A 20,070-nucleotide genomic window follows, 5' to 3' on the forward strand; every position below is an offset into this window, starting at 1 on the left:
CTCTGGTCCTCCTAACAACTATAGTCTCATATTTCCAAGCACAGTATTACCATATTACTGCACAGACCTTTTTAAATACATTTTCCAAACAGAAGCATCAATATTTTGTGCACGGTGCTTTAAGTGTTTTGCATAGCTCTAAGGTTCCAGCTGAATGGTGGCTGCTTAAAGATGTGTCTAACCCCATCATCTTTCTATGCTTCATCTCAAACCATGCAATAATTTTCATTATCAAACCATGGTTCATTGTGAATAGCAAGCCTGGGGTACACATTCATAGGTTCATAGGTTCATACTAGGCTATCTGCCCGAGGGCATTTACAAGCCTAGCCCATAGTTTTGTGGCTTACGCCACCCCTTTAGTATGGGGAACTATACCCATTATTTTGCTGTGCCTCTGTCGAGCAGTGACAGTGAGGTAATCCCTGGGGTATATCTGCGATCTCCCATCCATTGGTCAAGATTTCTCTTGAACAAGGCCAGCGAGGTGCTCTGCCTCACATATACCGGGATTTTATTCCACAGCATAGGGAGTCTTTGGGTGATGAATCTATCCCTCCAGCACGTCCTATTAATAGCCGTGTCGAGGTTTAAGTCTCCCGCCCTTGTGGCTCTGACGGATCTAGATTTTTGAGGTGAAGCATATTCATCAAATCTGGGTTTGACATGGCCTTGTATGTTAGGCAAAGGTCACCTCTGAGCAAGGTGCGACTGAATAGAGCTGGAGTTCTTTCAGTCGGGCAGCATAGGACAGATGTTTGAGACCCTTTATCCTTTTGGTGAGGAACTTTGTGGCCTCTCCAGCTGCTGCAAGTGTCGGGTCAGATACATTCCGAATGGGGCATTGTACTCAATCATTGGTCTGATGAGTGATGAGTATAGGGAGACTATGACCTCCCTTGATCTAGATGAGAATCCCTTCATGATAAGGTGGGCAATGTAGAAGGTCTTCCTAACTACTTTAGCTACATGGGTGTCGAATGACAGACTACTATCAACCTGGGTCCCCAGGTCCCTGATAACTTCTTCTGTGCTCAGTGGATTGCCACCTATTTGGTAGCTAGGGGTAACCTTGTTTTTCCCGAAGGGTATGACTATGCATTTTTGGCATTTAACTTTAGGCCATGGCTCTGGCACCAGTTATCCGCTTCTGTGAGACCCTTCTGAAGGATATCTGTGTCAGATGTGTTTTCTACTATGGCCCAGTTTGCAGTCATCTGCAAACTTTGTCAGCCATAACCCTCCTGTGTTTGCTTGTACTTCGGAAAAGTAGATGCCAAACAAGAGTGGGCCCAGGACTGAGCCCTGAGGTACACCACTTGTGACAGGCTTTGAGTCTGACATGGCGCCAGCAACTCTGACCCTGTGGGTTCTGTCACTCAGCCAGTTTGCAACCCATCTTGTGATGTATGGGTTAACATTTAAGCTGATGAGTTTTTCAATGATACCCGAGTGGGGTATTGTATCGAAGGCCTTCGCCAGATCGAGGTAGGCTGTATGGACTGCCTTTCCCTCATCAATGGCTTTGGTGACTGTTTCGAAAAAGTCAACCAAGTTTAGAAGGCATGATCTGCCTTTGACAAAGCCAAACTGGGATGGATCCAAAGTCTGCAAATTCCCTATGTCTTTATTTATGAGGTCCATTATGATCCTCTCCATGGCTTTGCAGATGAGGCTTGTCAAGCTAATGGGCCGGTAATTTCCAGGGTCGGTGGAGGCACCGCCTTTGTGAAGTGGGACCACAGTTGCAGTGCACCACTCCCTGGGTACGTATCCAGAGGTAAGACTATGATTAAACAGCTGTCCTAGCTGTGGGTTTAATTCCTCGTTGAGTTCGTGCCATTCACTGCTGTTACAAGATCAGTTGTTAATCTGAAACACGCTCACATCACTTAGATGACAAAGAGCCACAGACCACCTAATTGCTCACATCCTATAGCTAGTCTTTACACAGCTGGTGCTTCCCATTTTTTTTTCCTTTAACTACCCCTCAATGTGCTTCCTTGTCAATCAAGTTTCTTCCTTTGCATACAAAGTATTTACTATATCTGAAAAACAACTAAGTTTACCTGGTACCCAAGTGTTAAGTAAAACTTGTTTTCATTTACACCTATACTTTGTCTTAATCACGCATCTTGCAATACGCTTAACTATGTCACACTTGAAGTCACAAGAACCAGCTTTTAAACACAAAATACTGTTTCCAGCAAAAAACAAGTATTTTTACCGCCTGCCATAAAGCCTCCCAACTACAGAACATTTAGTAACAAATCTACAAATGGGTGAGCACTTCTTAGACTGCAACATTCCCATCACTTAAAATACTTGTCACAGACAAGGATGAATCACAATTTTTGCATCTCTATTGGCTGAATGCCCTCCACACAACAAAGACGTTTAGCAGTTCTGTAAGAGCTACATCAAACAGAATTATGCAAGTCAGAGCCAAGCTTTGTCAAGTTCAAACTTAAAACACGGCTGTGCATTCACACCCTCATTTATGAGCTAAATCATTTTACACGATCCTGGAAATTCGTAATCAGTTTTATTTATTTAGCATTTGTTTACCAGGATAGTCCACATGGGCAGCAAAGCGTCTTTACAGTGGAGGCCCAGGAAGAAAAGCTCCATGTAAAAAAAATACAATACCTAAAGAAATATTTTAGGAACATTACAGTAGTAATCCCAACAAATTATACAAACATTCATAAATTAATACTAGTACCATACTATTTAAGTATAAAAACAGTGTCATGAACTAGAAAGGCTTAAAATAAAGCAGAAAATTATCCAAAATTAAAAATTAGTATACTTAATACATTTTAAATAGATATTAATATATTATACAAAAAGACAAGAAAGATTATACAGAGGTGAAAGAAAAAGATATGAAGTTAGAAGAAGACAGACAAGAAAGATAGCAGAGCATATAATATAAGGGGAAATGTGATAAGATGCAGAAAAACTTAAATAGGATAAAAGTGGCCACTGGAGTGAAAAAAAAGACAGCCATAAGGAGTAATGAAAAGTAATACAATGCCTCCTTCATCAATAAAACTGAACAAAGTGATGAAACTGTGGGACTCAGATCATTTAGATAGATAAGGTTTAGCCAGGAGAAGGGCAAGTATGGAGCCATGTGTTTACCACATATTTGCAGTTCTGACTTAAGTTGTTTTAGGGGGTTAATTTGTCTAAGTGGGGAAAGGAATATTATTCCATTTTTAGGGATGCAATTTGAGTGCAGACTGCTACCAGTAAGGCTGTTGGTTTTAAATACAGGAATAAGTGATTCATCTGAAGAATGTAGCATTCGGGGAAGGGGGGCATAAAATATATAGATGAAGCCCTGGCTGTGCTTCAGACAAAACAGATAAATAGCTGATGTCTCATGCTTCCAAGGAGAAGAGGGAGGAGCAGTTCATGCTCCATTGTCCATCTCCCAACTGACAGAGGACCTGCCAAAGAATGCACAGCATTCGGGCAAGGGAAACAGATCAGTAGGAATGTTCATCTGTTCAAATCTACGACTGCAAATAACAACAGGCCTTCCAGCCACCTGAGGGTGGAGCACGCTAAAGCACATCATCCGATTCTTGGCTCTCAAAAATCACATACCCAGGGGATGCCAAGCATATCTTACAACACAGACCAATCCAATTTACCCTACTAGCCAGTGAAAGCATTCAATTCGGCATTGGCCGCAGTACTAAGGTACAATGAAGAAGATGTCAAGGACAAACAAAAAAGTCACAGCACCAGTGCTCCTCTGAAAAACAGGCTTGTGCACGAGTTTTACATGCATACGTACATATCCAAGTGTGTGTGTGTGTGTGTGTGTGTGTGTGTGTGTGTACATATGTAGATATATATATATATATATATATATATATATAAAATAAAATGACATACGTATGTATAAAAATGAGGGCATCGCTTGCACGACTACCATTACAGTCAGCAACTGCTTTATCAACGCAATTTGGCTATGTGCAAGATAGAGTTTGGGAATATGCCCTTTCCCTGGTATTGCGCAATCTTAGGTTTGGAATATATGATTAAACAGTTGGTATACGGGGGGGGGTGGAGGAGGGCTTGCTTCTCTGCAGAAAACACTATTTTGTACTTGCATGCTCCAAGGTTGTGTGTTTATTAATACTCAGAGATGCTCAGTTAAACATCCATTTTTTCCCCTGATTTTGTCAGTGATTAGACATTTTTGAGTGCACCCATAAGCATGTGCATGCGTGCATGTGTATTTGTACAGAATATATACTGAATTATCAATCTGCACTACATCAGTAATAAAACCTGCATCCAACATGAACTCACCAAATGTAACCAAATAAATAAAGGTTTTTGAACTGGGCCAAGCTTCCCTGCACCCCAGCATTCTCAACTTTAAATATACCAACTACAAACTCCAACAAACTCCAAAACCACATAAAACTGGGGAAAAGGGGAAATTCCCGTGACCATTATCTCCAAAGTGTAGTATCAAAAATACTGCGCTATTCCTTAGCAGTGTGAGTAAAAAGAACATATCCATTCACTTACAAAGCATATGCACATCACTTACACTCTTCAGTCACTAATATAAGTGCATCCAATCAAATTAAACAAAAATTCACTTGAATGAACTGCAGATCAACAAAATGCAATTCTCCCTATTTTAACACATGCATATATATATATATATATATATATATATATATATATATATATATATATATATATACACACACACACACACACACACGCACACACCACACACACATACATTATATACATGCATGAGCAGACACATTTATGATTAAAGTGTGATTCATCACTGTATCACAGAACTGAATGCAAACTATACGACATGAACAGTGAACAATCACACTATCACACACATCTAGCATATAAAGATTTCAGACAGAAATCAATTTCCTTTTACGCACTTTTCGATTTAAGTAGTAGGGTTAAGGCCCACTGTCCTCCTTAGAAATACATGCTACCCTTATAGCTTAACTTAAAAAGAAAATTCCATAACACTACTACTAAACAAAACATGCTCAGATATACACACATCACTAAATGTATCCACTCACCTAATCCTAAAATACACAAGCACACACTACACCTATCTTCTTCCCAAATCTTTGATCTAAACCTAACCCACAAACATTTTTTACACTGAACTCACTCACGTTACGATACAGAATACAACCAACAAAATGAACCTTCGATACACAGAACATTCAAACAAATTACCCTATAGTCAATTTCATCATGCAAATGAATACGAGACAGAACGTACACAACTTTCTCTCTCTCTGTATATAGGTATAAACCAAAGGGTAAAAAGGTCATATAGACAAACCATCAAGTAAAAACAGCCAGACTACCCACTTTTGCTGTGCTGATAAGGTCAATAAAAAGGTGAAAAATGCATGACCACAGCTTGTGGGGTTTGGCTTTACTGGCGTGAATGTGAGCATAAAAACTTAAAAAGTCATGGGCATTCAAAAAGCCATGTAAGCTGAAACAGCTGATATCCTTAAGGGGTCATCTGCATATATCCCATGGGCCCTCCACTGCAGGAGGTTTGAGGTACAACATAGTGAAAACTCTAGCTTGGTTGTGTTTTCTTGTAGATTCAGATATATACACACTTGGTTCTACTACTACTACTACTACTAATTGACTGCGCACTTACTCAGCATAGTAGCTGGGTAGTTACTTTAGATGACTACTGAACTAGCCCACTTCTTTGGCAGTCAACCAAGCTTTGGTTGACTACAATGCAATCTAGGGGTACCAAACTGAAGTCACAGTTCTGTGATCATGGAATTGGCATATAAAGGTAATGGAGTTTGGGGGTATAGTCCCAAAATTAAATGAAACTTGCACACCCAGTCCCACAGAGAAGCACCAGAGCCCTACACATGGGCGGTGAAGCAAGATCTGCTCAGAAAATCCTGCATGAAACCACTAAATGAGGTCCTAGGAAGGTGATCTAAGAAGACCGTGCATCATCTCAATAAAAAAAATAGCAACAGACACCTAAACAAGGTCCCAGCCTGATCTACAGGCTCCAAAGAGTCTCAAACTGTCTTGCATCAGACTGAACACAGTCCTAGCAAGGGTGAAAGTTCTCATTCGTTTGGAAAAAAAAACTGCAAAAAAGGTCACTTAAAAAAATCACTGGAAAACACCATCATCTGCCATTAATGGTGCCAAGTATAACGTCTAAAAGAGTTTTAGCAGAAAGGAAGACATAAGCTGCAAATAAAGTTACACCCTGCTTCACAACCAAACTGATGATAAAAAAAATAAACAAAAAAATGTGTCATACACCAAGCAGGAACTATCCAATGGGTTTCCTCCAGTCTGCAATAAAAATAGCATGTCAAAATAATCCATCAAACTAGAAAGGCAAAATCACTGTCAAGACAGGATGTTTCATGATCAACAGATCATTCGATTACTCCTGATTTCTAACCAGTTTGTAAATATAATATGCTCATTTCCACTACTGAGTGTCCAGTGAAATGCAGCTACACTGAAAAATGCAGTACAAAATACATTGTTACAGACATCCATCAACCACATTTTGACTTTACTTATATTTTTTCAGGAGTTAACAAACTGTACCTTGTTTTGCGAGAGCATTTCGGAGGGCAGAAGTGATCATTTCTCTGGGTTGACTGTCTTCATTTTTCCCAACACTTAGTTTAGGTAATTTGTTTTTCATCAATTCCTCTTCTGCCTCTCTGTCTTTCTGTCAGGAATAAAACCCCAAATATCACAAATTAGAGTGGCTAATAAATATTTTCAGTGATGCAAAAAATTGCCAATTTAATAAACAAAGTTTTCCAAATCTTATGGCTAGAATACATACGCAAAACAAATTAAAAAATAATGCATTTGTGATCACAACAGTCATAAGTATATTAAAATTAATGTTTGTTTGTTTCGGCTTTTCGAATAAGTAATAAAAATCGCAAGGTATGACTTTGCAAATGGTTTACCAAATCAGATTTACAACAATTGGGCAGCTGACTAACAAAAGTGCGCAGTTCAATTTGGAACATTTTACCAGCTTGGGCATATCCCAACACACATTCATTTTGTCAGAAATCCCCTTTATCCAAAATTTAAAAAAAAAAAAAAAAAAGTTAAGAGCTACAGCAGGAATGTCAAAACATGCAGGCCCGCTGCTGGGAAAGCCAGCCCATCACCAGAAGTGATATGAGTGGAATATGTAGAAGATGGAGGGCAGGGATTTTAAGTGATCCAAAGGATACAGCATAGCATTCAAAACGCCATTTTTAAATGAACAACTTGCCTTAACATTTCATATTGTGAAGGTGTGAATGCAAAGCATGTACAAGTCTGTGTAATATCCACTTTTTGATTGTCAGAAGGGGTAATGCATTGTTGCAGCTCCAAGAAAGAATATAAAGGTATAAGAAAAAGATAGAAAATGGTAAGGAAGGAGGTAGAGTCTAATAGATTTGTTCCTCTCAATGATCCAAAATTTTGCAGAATGCCCATATTTTTGCCTTGTGTATTTGATCTGTACCTCTTAACATTTATAGTTTTCTGGCAAATTATTTTGGATTGAAATCACTAAATTTGAGATTCAGATTACATATCCTTTAGACAATGCATATCAATGCAAAATCTGTTATTCTAGCAACTAATTTCATTAAGCAGTACTTGAAATCTGTCCCTAATTTTGTGGCTTTGCCCTCTCCATTGTTTATGGCTTCATCCAGTTGTCTTGTGCTAAGAGATTGAGAGGTACAACTGACGTGATAGGTCAACAGACTTTTTTATGATTATGTGTGCACCCTCAAACATCTACACCTGTAGAAAACAACTCACAGTCTGACAGTCTGGCTCTGAAGCTATCATCTCCTAATGAGCTTCATCTTGTAGGATTGAGGACTTGACACAATTTCCACCTGCAAAACTGCAACTCTAAGACAAAAAAGTAACCAATTATCCTGGATGCACCAGAAAGCAGGCACCAGTGTACAGTGGGTTTACCTAGTTAAAAATAATGTAAGATAAAATATAAAGCTTACAGATGCTTTCCTCAGAGCCTGTTACGATTCTGAGACTTCAGTAAAAAGTACTTACAAACAATGCATCTGATCCGCTTACTGGCAAGCACTATATTCCTACCTCTCAACCTGCAGACACTGCAAAAGGGAACAAAGGTCTTTGAAAAGTAGGTATATTCAGCTAAAAATCTAGACATCTAAGCATAAAATTTAAATACCAAGCATCACACAACTCTTCCCATTTCTAGTAGGAATGTGGGATACTACTCAGAAACATGTTTAAGAAAACAATGCGACAAAAATGATGGAAACATTTAAGGACATTATCAATGAGAGTGCAAAATCTGTAAACTTCAATGAACTGTACTGCAAAATTCTACCACACTAGGATGTGCATTTTTACTTCAGAGTAAGGGAAATGTAATGTGTATCCTGTTTCTTTAAATTAAAGTTGGCATTAGAATGTTGTCCATGTAGTATGGTTTTCGGTGTGCTAGACAGTTTCAAACAAATTACACATAATGAGGGGGACTCAAAGTTATGCGAGGGAAAATAAATCAAGCCTGAAAATAGGGCCATACCTCCAAAAATATTGACATCCTGTACAGAGGTTTACTGGGTCTGAGAATAGAAATGTTCCACTAAAATAGGGCCAACTGAGGTCTGTATTTCTTCCAGTCATTTGTCCCTGGAGATTTTTATTAGACGGTGAAAGGAAACTGCTCGAAATAAAGTCAGGGATGCCCATAAAGCATTAATTTAATACACAGATGCTTATATTGCTGAAACAACCAATAATCACATGTACTAAAGCAGCACTTATTTCCCAATAAAGGATTTAAACCAAGATACAATGAGTACTCATTTATTTTATATTTTTGATATTTCAGCCATTTAACCACTGGAACAAGATTTTGGCTGGCTAACCCTCCGGAGAAAGAAGCTGAAGCAGCATTTAACACCCAGGGAAAACCTTCACCAACGGCAGATTTGATTTCAAACCAAGTATTGGCTAATTTTCATTTTTATTCCCCTAGGTCCTCTGGATTTAAGGGTTCTTCACTCACAGGATTGAGAACAAGCAGATACCCATTTTTTCATCTAAATACAATACTGTAAGGAAGCTGAAGTAGCAGGATCAAAAGCAGCAGAACCTGAGTCAATTTTTCAGGAAGAAAACAGAGGTACCAAAAAGGCAGAAACTGGCTTCCTGGGATGACAGATATGAAGGATGCTTTTAAGAAATTGCTTGACCTCAAATCTAGAAGCCAAAGGAGGAGCTAAGTGCAGACAAGCAGAAATTGGTGACAGGTGAGCTTTAACTGAAGAATATGCTGAACCAGCATGCAGCAGATCACACAAATAAGAGAGAACCATAAGAACCTGCACAGACAGATCATCTTGGATTCGAGAGAGACTATCAGAAAATCTTTTCCATTTGGACAAGCATGATTTCCTGGTAGCGATTTTCCTGGCCTCCTACAAGATGCAAAGTACATCCTCAAGAGGTGCCTAAAATGGATCAAAACTCTATTGCCCACAACATCAGATGAAGAATGGGCAAGTGAAGATAGATAAGAGACCCCTTGTTTTGTGTGAGAAGGTCCACCCAGACAGCTAACTTGTGATGACTGCCCCTGGCCAAATGAGAAAGAGAGGAACCAGTGCTGTCTGGACCAAAAGGGAGTCACTAGCAAGATTCTGAGGGAATGTTGCCTCATCTTGTGTAAGACTCTCAGAAGCAGAGGAACTGGAGGGAAGACATATAGAAACAACTCCTTCCAAGAAAAAGACAGGGCATCCACTTTTCAAGCCACAGGACTTGGGACCCTGGAACAGAATAGAGGAAGTTGTCTGTTCAGAAGGGAGGCAAAAAGATATACCCAACGAATATCCCAACAATGGACAATATCCAGGAACACATCTCTGTGAAGCATCCATCCGTGAGCTTGTGTACTGGACCTACTCAGAGTCTGCCACTAAACTGCACTCTGAGGGAATGCAAACTACCTGAAGAGTCGCTTGATGCTGGACAACTAGATCACAGACCCAAAGAGCTAGTCTGCAAAGAACATAAGACCTTGTAATCCCCTTGCTTGCTGATGTACCACATCACTGTGGTGTTGTCTGTGAATATTTTGAGAGACTTGGGATGAAACAGAGAATGAAAAGCCTGAAAACGTAGAAGGAGTGGCCTCATCTCCTTTATACTGATGTGGTCTGACCTCTGATCCAGAGGCCATAGACCCTGAACCTTAAAGCCAAAGGAGACCCCCATTCCCCTTCTGAAGCATCTGTAAAGAGCTCTTGAGTCGGGGCTGGAGTTTGGAAAGGAAGCTCTGGGTTGAGAGAGATGACTCCACCACTAAAGCTTGAGCTTAAGACAAGGGAGGAAGGGGACTGGGAAGTCCACGGGGGGGGGGGGTGTCAAAGCCACACTTGCTTGAGGTACCACTGTAGAGTTCTCATATGCAACCTGGCAGTGGAAGCATGGAAATGGTGGAAGCCATGAAATCAAGGGCCCTGAGAAAGTCACTGGCCATGACTGACTCCAGAGGATGAAGACACTGGAAAAGGCAATAAGAGACAGGGCCTTGCGGGCAAGCAGGGAAGCCCACATGGGGACAATTTGGATCCTGCAACCAAGGAAAACATAATCCTCAAAGTGGTCAGAGTGGATTTTTGAAAGTTTATGGTGTACCCCAGACTTTGAAACAGGGAAACAGTAAACTGGAGATCCTGAAGTAGAGTCTCAAGGGAGGAAGCTTGAATGGGCAGATTGTCCAGTTAAGAAAGATTTGAACTCCTCTCATCCTGCAAAAGGAAATGAGATGAGCGAGGAATTTGGTGAATATCCTTGGGGCAGCAGAAAGGCCAAGGGGCAAAGCAGAGAACTGAAAATTTATGGAAAAATCAGAGAAACTTAATTTCCTGAAAATGGGATGGATGGGGATATGAAGGTAGGCATCAGTCATCCTTGAGATAAAGAGAGACCAGAAATGCCTGCGAAGAAGAACAGGAAATAAAGTCTGAAGAGACATCTGAAAATAAGTAATCTTGAGAAAGTTGTTGAGCTGGGAAATGTCCAGAATTGATCTCCAGGTGCCCTCCTTCCTGGGAACTTCAAACATTATGAAATAAACTTTCCCTACTTTGGCTGTTCCCAAGGAATTTGAGGGATCCCCAAAAATGGGAGGAAAGGATTTCCAAACTATTAAATATTCCTAGTAGGTAAACAGAACTCATGAATTTGTTGCGATTCTCAACCAGTTTGGAAGGGACAGGGAAAGATGAAGGGATAAAGGGTCCAGGCCAAGGGAAAGGGGAAGCAAACTGTCAAATATAAGCTGGCTTGTCTTGAAAGGTAGGTTTCTGGGAATTAAGTGTTTGAGTAGACTTGGCAGGAGGCACATGTCTAAAAAAAGAGAGTTATGTACTTATCATAAATTTGAATCTGTGCTATCCAGTGTCATTATTCATCATGGATGGGTCTAAGATCCAAGCCAGCAAATAAGAGGGCAACTCCTGAACTCAAGCTCCTCCCTTTCCCAAGATCCCTTGCTACCCTCAAATCGAGTTTGCTGGTCAGAAGAAAGGAGGCAGTGAAGACTGCCTATAAAGATGAAAAAACTATTAAGATACATCCCTTTGTAACTCCCAAACCACCAGGAGGAGGGGAAAGGAGGGTGGTAATGTGATGAATAACGACACTGGATATCACAGATTCCAAGTTATGGTAAGTACACAACTCTTTATCTGATGCTATCCATGTCATTATTGACCACAGATTGGTCACAGCCCCCAGCAACTATGAGGCCTCAGGGAAGGGCATGCCAGAGCACAGAGGAACCAAAGGAAGCCCTGCTCCTGGATACTAAGTCCACCTTATAATGTGTAACAAAGGTATGGGGGTACGACCAAGTAGCAGAAGCACAAATCTCATTGAAAGAAAGTTTTGCCAAGAAGGCAGAAGATGTGGCTACCGACCTAGTAGAGTGAGCTTTAACAGGTCCGAAAAGCTCTAGGTGTCTGCTTTTGTAAATGTAGGAAATACAACTGGCGATCCAACAAGCTATAGATACCTTGGAAACTGCTTGACTTTTCTTAGCCTGAGAGAAGCCAACAAAGAGCTGATTGGACTTACAGAATTTTTCAGTTCTCTTGAGGTAAAAACCTAACTGTCTATGGACATCCAGACAATAAAACTTATATTCCCCTTTATTGGAAAAATTGGGGAAGAACACAGGAAGTTGAACAGATTGGTTAAGATTAGCCTCCAAGACTACTTTAAGGATGAAAGAAGGAATGGTCCTGAGAGACACCCTATCCTTATGGAAAACCACGAAGTGGGGCTTGATGCACAGAGCCTGCAACTCGAAAACCCTACTGGCAGAGATAACAGTCACCAATAAGACCGTCTTCCAGGACAGGAATTTGAGATCACAGGACACGGCAGGCTCAAAGGGATTCTGCGTCAAAGACTGCAATGCCAGAGTGAGAGATCCCATGGAGGGGAGGGGTCCCTGACAGAGGGTCTGAGTAAAAAGATCCCTTTGAGAAAGGCTTTGCAAAGCCTAGAAGAAAAGATAGGAGTTTCATTCCAATGGAAGTTGGAGATAGCCAACTGGAGTTTAATCATAGAAAAACTAGCCCCTTGATGAAAAAGAGAGGCCAAGAACAAAATGTCAGGGACAGATGCTGAAAGGGGATCTAGATTGGAATGTTTAGCCCAAATAGAAAATCTCTTCCATTTGCTGGACTACACCTTCTTGGTTTTAGGTTTCTGAGAGGCCAAAATAATGCTGTTAACCAGCAAGGGGATCCTAGAATGGGAAAGGATCACTGGAACTGGAGGAACCAGGCAGTCAGATGAAGAGACTGGGAAGAGGAATTCCCCATGGATGGAAAATGGGATCTAATATCCAAGGCGGAATATTTTAGCTGAGACCAAAGGAGGAAAAACCATCCCGGATGAGGCCAGAAGTGGGCAATGAGGATGAGAGGAGTCTTCAGGTCATGGACTTTCTGTAAAGCTTTGAGAATGAGGGGAGTTAGGGTGTAAGTCCTGATGGCCAATCGTGTACTAGGGCATCCCTGGGTGACTCTCCTGCTGGGGTGGATCACGGCAAAGTAGTTGCTGCATTTGTGGGTGTCCAGAGAGGCAAAGAGATTGCAGCAAGTAAGATCCCAACAGTCAAATATCCAACATAATACTGACAGATTCAGGGACCACTTAGTGAGGACTCAGGATAGATCTGCTGAGTTTGTCAACTAACACATTGGAAATGTCAGAAATGTGTACTGCAAGAAGAAAGCACCTGGAAGGCACTGCCCATTCCCACACTCTCATAGCCTTTCTACACAGGGGATAAGACCGTGTTCCCCCTGCCTGTTGATGTACCAGACCACTGCTATGTTGTCTGACTGAATTGCAACTGTACCAAGAGGGAGACAGTCCTGGAAGGCTTGCAACATTAGGACTGCTCTCATCTCCAAGACATTCATGTGCAAATTGGTTTCTAAGGGGAGCTATGTGCCTTGAATCGTCCTTCCCTGATAATGACCACCCCACCAGGGAGGTGTCCATTGTCACCGTGGCCTGGGGTTGAGGAAGACAGAAGGGTCTGCCTAGAAAGCAATCTTGAGCTTGGAGCCACCAAGCAATGTGACATTTGCATACTTGAGAAATCCTGACTGTCATGGACATGGGCTGAAGGTGGCTCGACCATTGCACTGCTAAGGTCCATTGTAGAACTCATATATCTGGCAAGAGGCACTAACTGGATCGCTGCCACCATTGAACCTAGCACTTACAAGATCAAGTGGACCATGGGATGTTTTAGATCCTACAACTGACGGACCTGGTCTTGAATCATATGGACTCTGCAGAGGGGAAGTGCTGCAGTCTCTGACAAAGTGTCCAGGAGGACCCCGATAAACTCCAGGTTCTGACATGGGGCAAGATGGGATTTGGGCAAGTTGACTGTCACACCTAGATCCTGAAAGAGACTGTGTGCGCAATCTGTGGCCAATGTGAGTTCCTGCCTTGTGGGGGCCATGGCGAGTCAATTATCCAGGTACAGGAAGACCTGGAAACCTTGCAGTTGGAGAAGAGCTGCCACCACTGCTATGCATTCGGTAAATACCCAGGGAGGGCTGTGGCAAGTCCAAAGGGCAGGGCTCTGAACTGACAATGATTGGCCCCAGCAGAAAATGCAGGCATCTCCTGGAGCATCTGTCGATCTTGATGTGATCGTATGCATCCTTGAGATCCACTGAGCACATCCAATCATCCTTGCACAGAAGAGGCAGAATGGACTGAACAGTGACCATCCGAACTTTGACTTCTTGACCAACAAATTTGGCACACTGAGGTCCAGATTGGGACATAGGTCCCTGGTTTTCTTGGGCACCAAAAAGAAGCTAGAGCAAGTTCTGGACCCTCATTGTCCTGTTGGGACCTCCTGAATGGCTCTTTTTTGAAAGTGGTCTTAAACCTCGAGAAAGGCCAACTCCCTTTGGCGGGGTGGAACATCTGGGAGAGAAGTTTGAGCTGGAGGGCGTTGAAAAAAGGGAATGAAAAAAACCCTGTAAATTAAGTTTAACATCCACTGATCTGAGGTAATACTTCACCAAGCTAGTGGGTGGAGGGAGAGAACCCCTGACTGCCTCCATGTCAGGACAGCCAGTCAGTGTTTCAGGAGCGCTGAGGGGGCTTCTCCGACAAGGGTTCCAAGGAGCCCTGGTTCTGCAACCCTTCTGTCTCTGGGGTGGCATCTGCTGTCAAGCTTCATTCCCCGGCCAGAGGAAGAGGATTCCTGTGGGAGCATCCTGGAAGGAAGACTGAGACCAGAGAACCACAGTTTCTTACTACCTCTCTGATTTCCAGAAAAGGATCTTTGGGGGGTAGAGAACTTGATCCCGACCACAGACAGAGCATTTCCCCCGCTCACTATGGTTTAAAGTTTCTCTGACCGAAGGGCCAAACAAGGGTTAACCCATCGAAAGGGGCATTAGTGTGAATGATGCCTTGAAGGGTTCCATAAACCCCCAAAGGTGAAGCAAGCAGCGACGCCTAATAGCAATGCCAATGCCCACCGCTCGAGAGGCAGCCTCCACCGCATTAGAGATCAACTTCATAGAGGCATTAGCTAGGGAAGTCAGAGTAGATAGCTTCAGACAGACCAATCTGAGACTTAAAAAGAGGCAGCAACTCAGAAAGGGAAGTGGAGAGCTCTGACACAAAGTCCCTTTGCAGACGGGTAAAGTGTGCCATGTAGCTGGTTGCTCTCAGTCTGAACATAACTGAAGCAAACACGTGCTTCCCAAAATGGTCACTTGCCCAAGACTCCCTGTTCAGGGGATAGACCATGCAGCTCTGTTTGACGAGCTCCTTTTTTGTAGCTGCAGCCACCACAATAGCATCAACAGGAATGCCCTTGCTCCAAAAACCCTCGTCTTTTGGGGGGGGGGGGGACTTAGAAACTTATCAGCTTTCTAAGGAATTGGTTTCACTGTGTCCAGCTCCTTCCACACCCTGTTGGATATGAGCTGGACGAGCTCATTAGCAGGAGTGAGACACCCAAATAGAAGATGGACCCATCCTGAAGGCTTTCAAGAACAAGGATTCCTCTCAAGATGGGGCAGGGGAAACCAACTGCCTCGCTGCTTATGGATTTCGAGAAGGTCTCCAAAGGACACCTCCTTGGACAGAAATCTGGGGGACCCATCTCCTTCCTTGAAAGCAGCGTCTTCGGTGAGGGACTCTATAGGGGAATCCAAGTGCCGCCTCTTGAATGGCCTTTTCTGAGGGGGTGCCTCCACGGTGGGCTCTGGGGAGGACAAGGAAGAGGTAGGGACCCCGAGGGGGTAAAAATACCCATCTGAAGGTGCTCACAGGAGGGCTGAACCTGGAAGAATGATGAGATCATGTCAAGTGAGGCTGGGGAGGACCTAGAGCCAAAGGAGAGGCAGTTGCCCAGCCAGAGATGGTCCTCTATATCCTTCCTCCCCACCAGCCATAGCCAACTAGGATGGAGGGGGTGACCCTGACACGGCATTGACGTTTCCAGCCAATATCAGCCCTGAGCTGTCCAGCACAGAGACCTCAGAGGAAGGGAACATTCTGAAAGCTCTGGTCCTGAGTCCACTCCTCGGAAACCAGCACTGACTTTGTGGGGCCGAGGCACAGCCAGCTCTGAGGGCAATGGAGCTAAGCCAGGGACCCTGACTGTGTGGGAAGGGAAGAAATACCAAACACCATCGACCTCTCACTGGGAAGTACCCTGATCTTTAAGGTTCAAATCTGGATGATTCAGCTGAGAAGAGAGGAGTCCCGTGGATGGAGAGGATCCCCTAGGTAAGACAGCAAGGGATGGCAATAAGCCCAACTCAATTTGGGCCTTGAGAAAGCTCATCATTCTATCCATATCTGAGGGGAGCAGACTCCTGGTGGATCGGGAGGAGACTGAGGAATGGCGCGACCTAGCTGAGGGTCTGCGGTCTCAAGAGGGAGACCTACTTCAAAACCTTGGATCCGATGTTCTAGGTCTGGAGGGGCATCTCTCAACAATCGGATCCAACAAAACAGTCGAATCTGAGGAAATAGATGGTGCCATGGATGGATCTAACGAGTGGGTCAGCTCAGAGGCAGTCTAGGTCGGGTCCAAGCACCTCCAATGTCTAGGATCTGACAGAGGAAGCCAGGGGTCTCTGAGTAGAACAGCCCCGATCTGAAGCCAAAGAGACTAGACTCGGATGCAGGAAAATGCAATCAGAGAGCCTCGTTTTTTTGGCTGGAGGATCCCTAGAGGAAGACTCCCACTTGGGATCTGAAGGAGAACCAGAAACCAAAGAACCCCCATTGGCAAGCCCTTTGAGCAGGTGCTTGTTCCTGTGGTCCAGGAGAGCCCCGGGGTTGAATCTGGCAAGAATGTCACATTCAACCTCCAGATGTGGCTCTTCCAGACAATAAACACACTCCTCGTGTGTTGGAATGGGCCACTTTTGAACCACACGGGCAGCACCTTTTAAACCCAGAGGGCTTCTCTGACATAGTGCACACACACACACACACACACACACACACACACACACACACACACACACACACACACACACACACACACACCCATCACCCGCACACTGGACAACAAAAGGGGACAGGGGATCAGGTAAAAAGACTAAAAAATGAAAAATACCCAAGGGAACCGGGAAGAAAAAAAGGGCAGGAACCAGGGGAAGGGACTAAAAAGATATTTTAAAACACTACCGGGGCGGAAGGAAACTAACCAGAAGAGAGCGCGAGGAAGATAGGTTAGGCAGGACAGGAGAAAGCCTGGGGAAAAAAAAAAAAAAAAAGAGAGAAAATGTACTATCTTAAAAATAAAGGCTTGAGCTGCAGGAATCGCATCCAAACAAAATCTGAGGGTGGCGGGTAGCAAGGGATCTTCGGAAGGGGAGGGGCTTGAGCTCAGGTGCTGTCCTCTTAGATGCTGGCTCAGATCCAACATCAGATCCTAGACACATCTGTGATCAATAATGACACTGATAGGATCAGATCCCTTTTTACCCTTGAGTGGAGGGCAAAACTACCTGCAAACAAAAGCAGATTCGGAAGGGTGATTTGGATTTGGATTTGGAATAGAAGAAACAAAATCGTTTCAGCTCTTGCAAAGACTTGCCCTTTATCCTGAACAGACCTTAAAGGTTCAGCAGCCACAGGAGCATCCAACAATTTGGCCTTAATGTCATCAGGCAGAGCCAGTAGACGAAGCTATGAGTAATGCCTCATAACAGAGCCAAATGCAGCAGCCCTGGAGGAAGCGTCAGCTGCATCAAAACTTCACTGAATAGAATGGCTGGCAATTTGAGAGGTGGAACCCAACAAGGAAAGGGCAGAAGCTTTCCCCTCAGAGTCAGGAAGATCAGAGATTACCTGAGAAAGAAGGGCCAAAACATACCTAGTCATATTAGTCAGGAAGTTAATGGCCCTAAAAGATAGGGTGGCAGCAGCATAAACTTTCTAGCCCAGTCTCTCCATGGGCCTATCATCTTTGACTGAAAAAAGCAGTTTGGTAAAGGGCAATGGCGTGGAGGGCTCGTCTGAATCGACAGAAACTACAGAAGGGCATTTATACAAAAATTTACATTCATCAGACACCTTGCAAAATCTGCCAGGTTTCTTAGGAACAGAGGGATGAGAAGGTATTCAGGAGGGCAGCCAACATAGTGGAAATAGAAGGTTTGGGAGACTCCATCTGAAGAAGTTCATATTACCTTTTCTGGATATCAGAGACTTGAGAGCAATCAGACAAAAAATTCCATCACACAGTTAAGTGTCCCAAAAGTGTTTTCCTCTAAAGGAGAATCTGGACTACTAGAATCCTCTTCCTCTGAACCATAATCCAAAGGGGAAGGGATTTGAGAAGACTAGGCTAAGGACCCTTCCCCAGAATCCTGATCCACATTAGAGGAATCCAGTTCCTTAGATCTTTTAATAGGAGTGGAAGGGCAGGAACAGGTAAGGCAGACATCATTTGAGGGGGATTTAAAGCCATTAAAGCATTAAATAACCCAAGTAAAACCCTGCCAGTTATTATTGGAGATCCTTAACTACAGAAGAAATACGTTTGGTTTCTTTTTCTGTGGGATGTCTGCATGAAACACTCTAGGAGGGTCAGACCCTTGACACCAACTGCAGAAGGATCTCCTCCCTCAGTAATTTCTGCGGAATCCCCCTTGCTCCTTCGGATATATTCTACAGATGTTTCCTCCTCAACATCTGGAGCAGATGTTTGTACAGCCTCTATGGACATGCAAGAAGCTGGATCCATGCTGTACACTGATTGGGTCATGGCAGAGGAATCCAAAGTAAAAAAAAAAAAAAAAAGAAACAGATGACCCTCCGGGCTCTCACTAGTCTCAAGAAACATCTGGGGTAGGGTGGACAGCAGCTGTATCAGATCTTTTTTTTTTGGCAGATGTCTGACACTCAGGTTGGGAAGAATTCTTCTGTGCTGAAGCACCTTGAGCCAACAGCTTAGGATGATGGTTTTCAAGGTAAATAGATAAAAGAGAGGTGGGTCTTAGGGACAAAAGCCTGTCAGATAGAACACTGCTTATGGTCATGGGAATAACAACTCCTTATGGTAATGGAAAGCACTCAGAGACACTGGTTGTTACTATCTTTATGGGGAATCTGCCTCCCACACTGACATTTTCCCTTTCTGGATGACATGAAACCAATCAATACTAAAGAAAAAGAAGATAAGGAAAAACCCCAGTGGGACACTTATCTGAGAAAAACAGCTCAGTAACCAGCACAGAAGAAAGGTGTTCAGACGAACGGCAAAGAAGTTCTAGGTGTGCACATGTATAAGTCACATTTATGCCCTACCACTTGCACAGGGAGCATACATGTGACATATGGTACCTGTAAGTACTAAAGGCTTTTGTATACTGGCTGCAGATTCGGCTATTCTTAGCAGGAAATCCTTTCAGTTAGGAATACTGCAAAAGTGATATGGAAGGACATCACATTATGTTAGCAAAATCTAACAAAACAATCCTCCACCTTTTTCCACCTTGACCCCTGTTTTGAAAAAGACATTAGAATTTCAGGACACCGTTGATAAAAGATACAAATCCCATTTCTCACAGTTTAGATGCTGTTCGTTTCTACAACTCTGTTTTTCTGGCACTGTTCACTCAGGAAAGTTAAGTGCTTCCCCATCCAGTGATGGTAAGTGAGAAAGACATCACTCAAGAGTGTACCACCCAGAGCATCACAAAAGACCATAACAAAACTTGGGTTCTTAAAAGATTACACATGCAGGAAAAAAAATTACTCATTCTTTGCCTGCCTTCTAAAAGGTTCATAGGTAGGTACTAGGCTACTGGCCCAAAGGCCTAAGTAAGCCTAGCCAACAAGGTTCCCTGGCTTATGCCACCCAAGAAAGTTATTTTCCTGTGTCCCTGTCGAGCAGAGCCACAGAAGTGATCCCTGGGGTGT

At 43.1% G+C, this 20,070-nt stretch overlaps 1 protein-coding gene across 1 annotated transcript in view; it reads right to left on the reverse strand.

The window, feature by feature from the left end:
- Positions 1 to 20,070, reverse strand: part of LOC122787469 (S-adenosyl-L-methionine-dependent tRNA 4-demethylwyosine synthase TYW1-like) — a 2,539,581-nt gene that overhangs the window by 1,926,564 nt on the left and 592,947 nt on the right. The window contains exon 8 of the mRNA XM_044054205.1: positions 6,640 to 6,766. Coding sequence (XP_043910140.1) covers positions 6,640 to 6,766 — 127 coding nt within the window. The remainder of the gene's footprint in view (positions 1 to 6,639; positions 6,767 to 20,070) is intronic.

This window comes from Protopterus annectens, chromosome 13.part0, assembly GCF_019279795.1.
Source record: "Protopterus annectens isolate FY-2018-M chromosome 13.part0, PAN1.0, whole genome shotgun sequence".
NCBI classification, from domain to species: Eukaryota; Metazoa; Chordata; order Ceratodontiformes; family Protopteridae; genus Protopterus; species Protopterus annectens.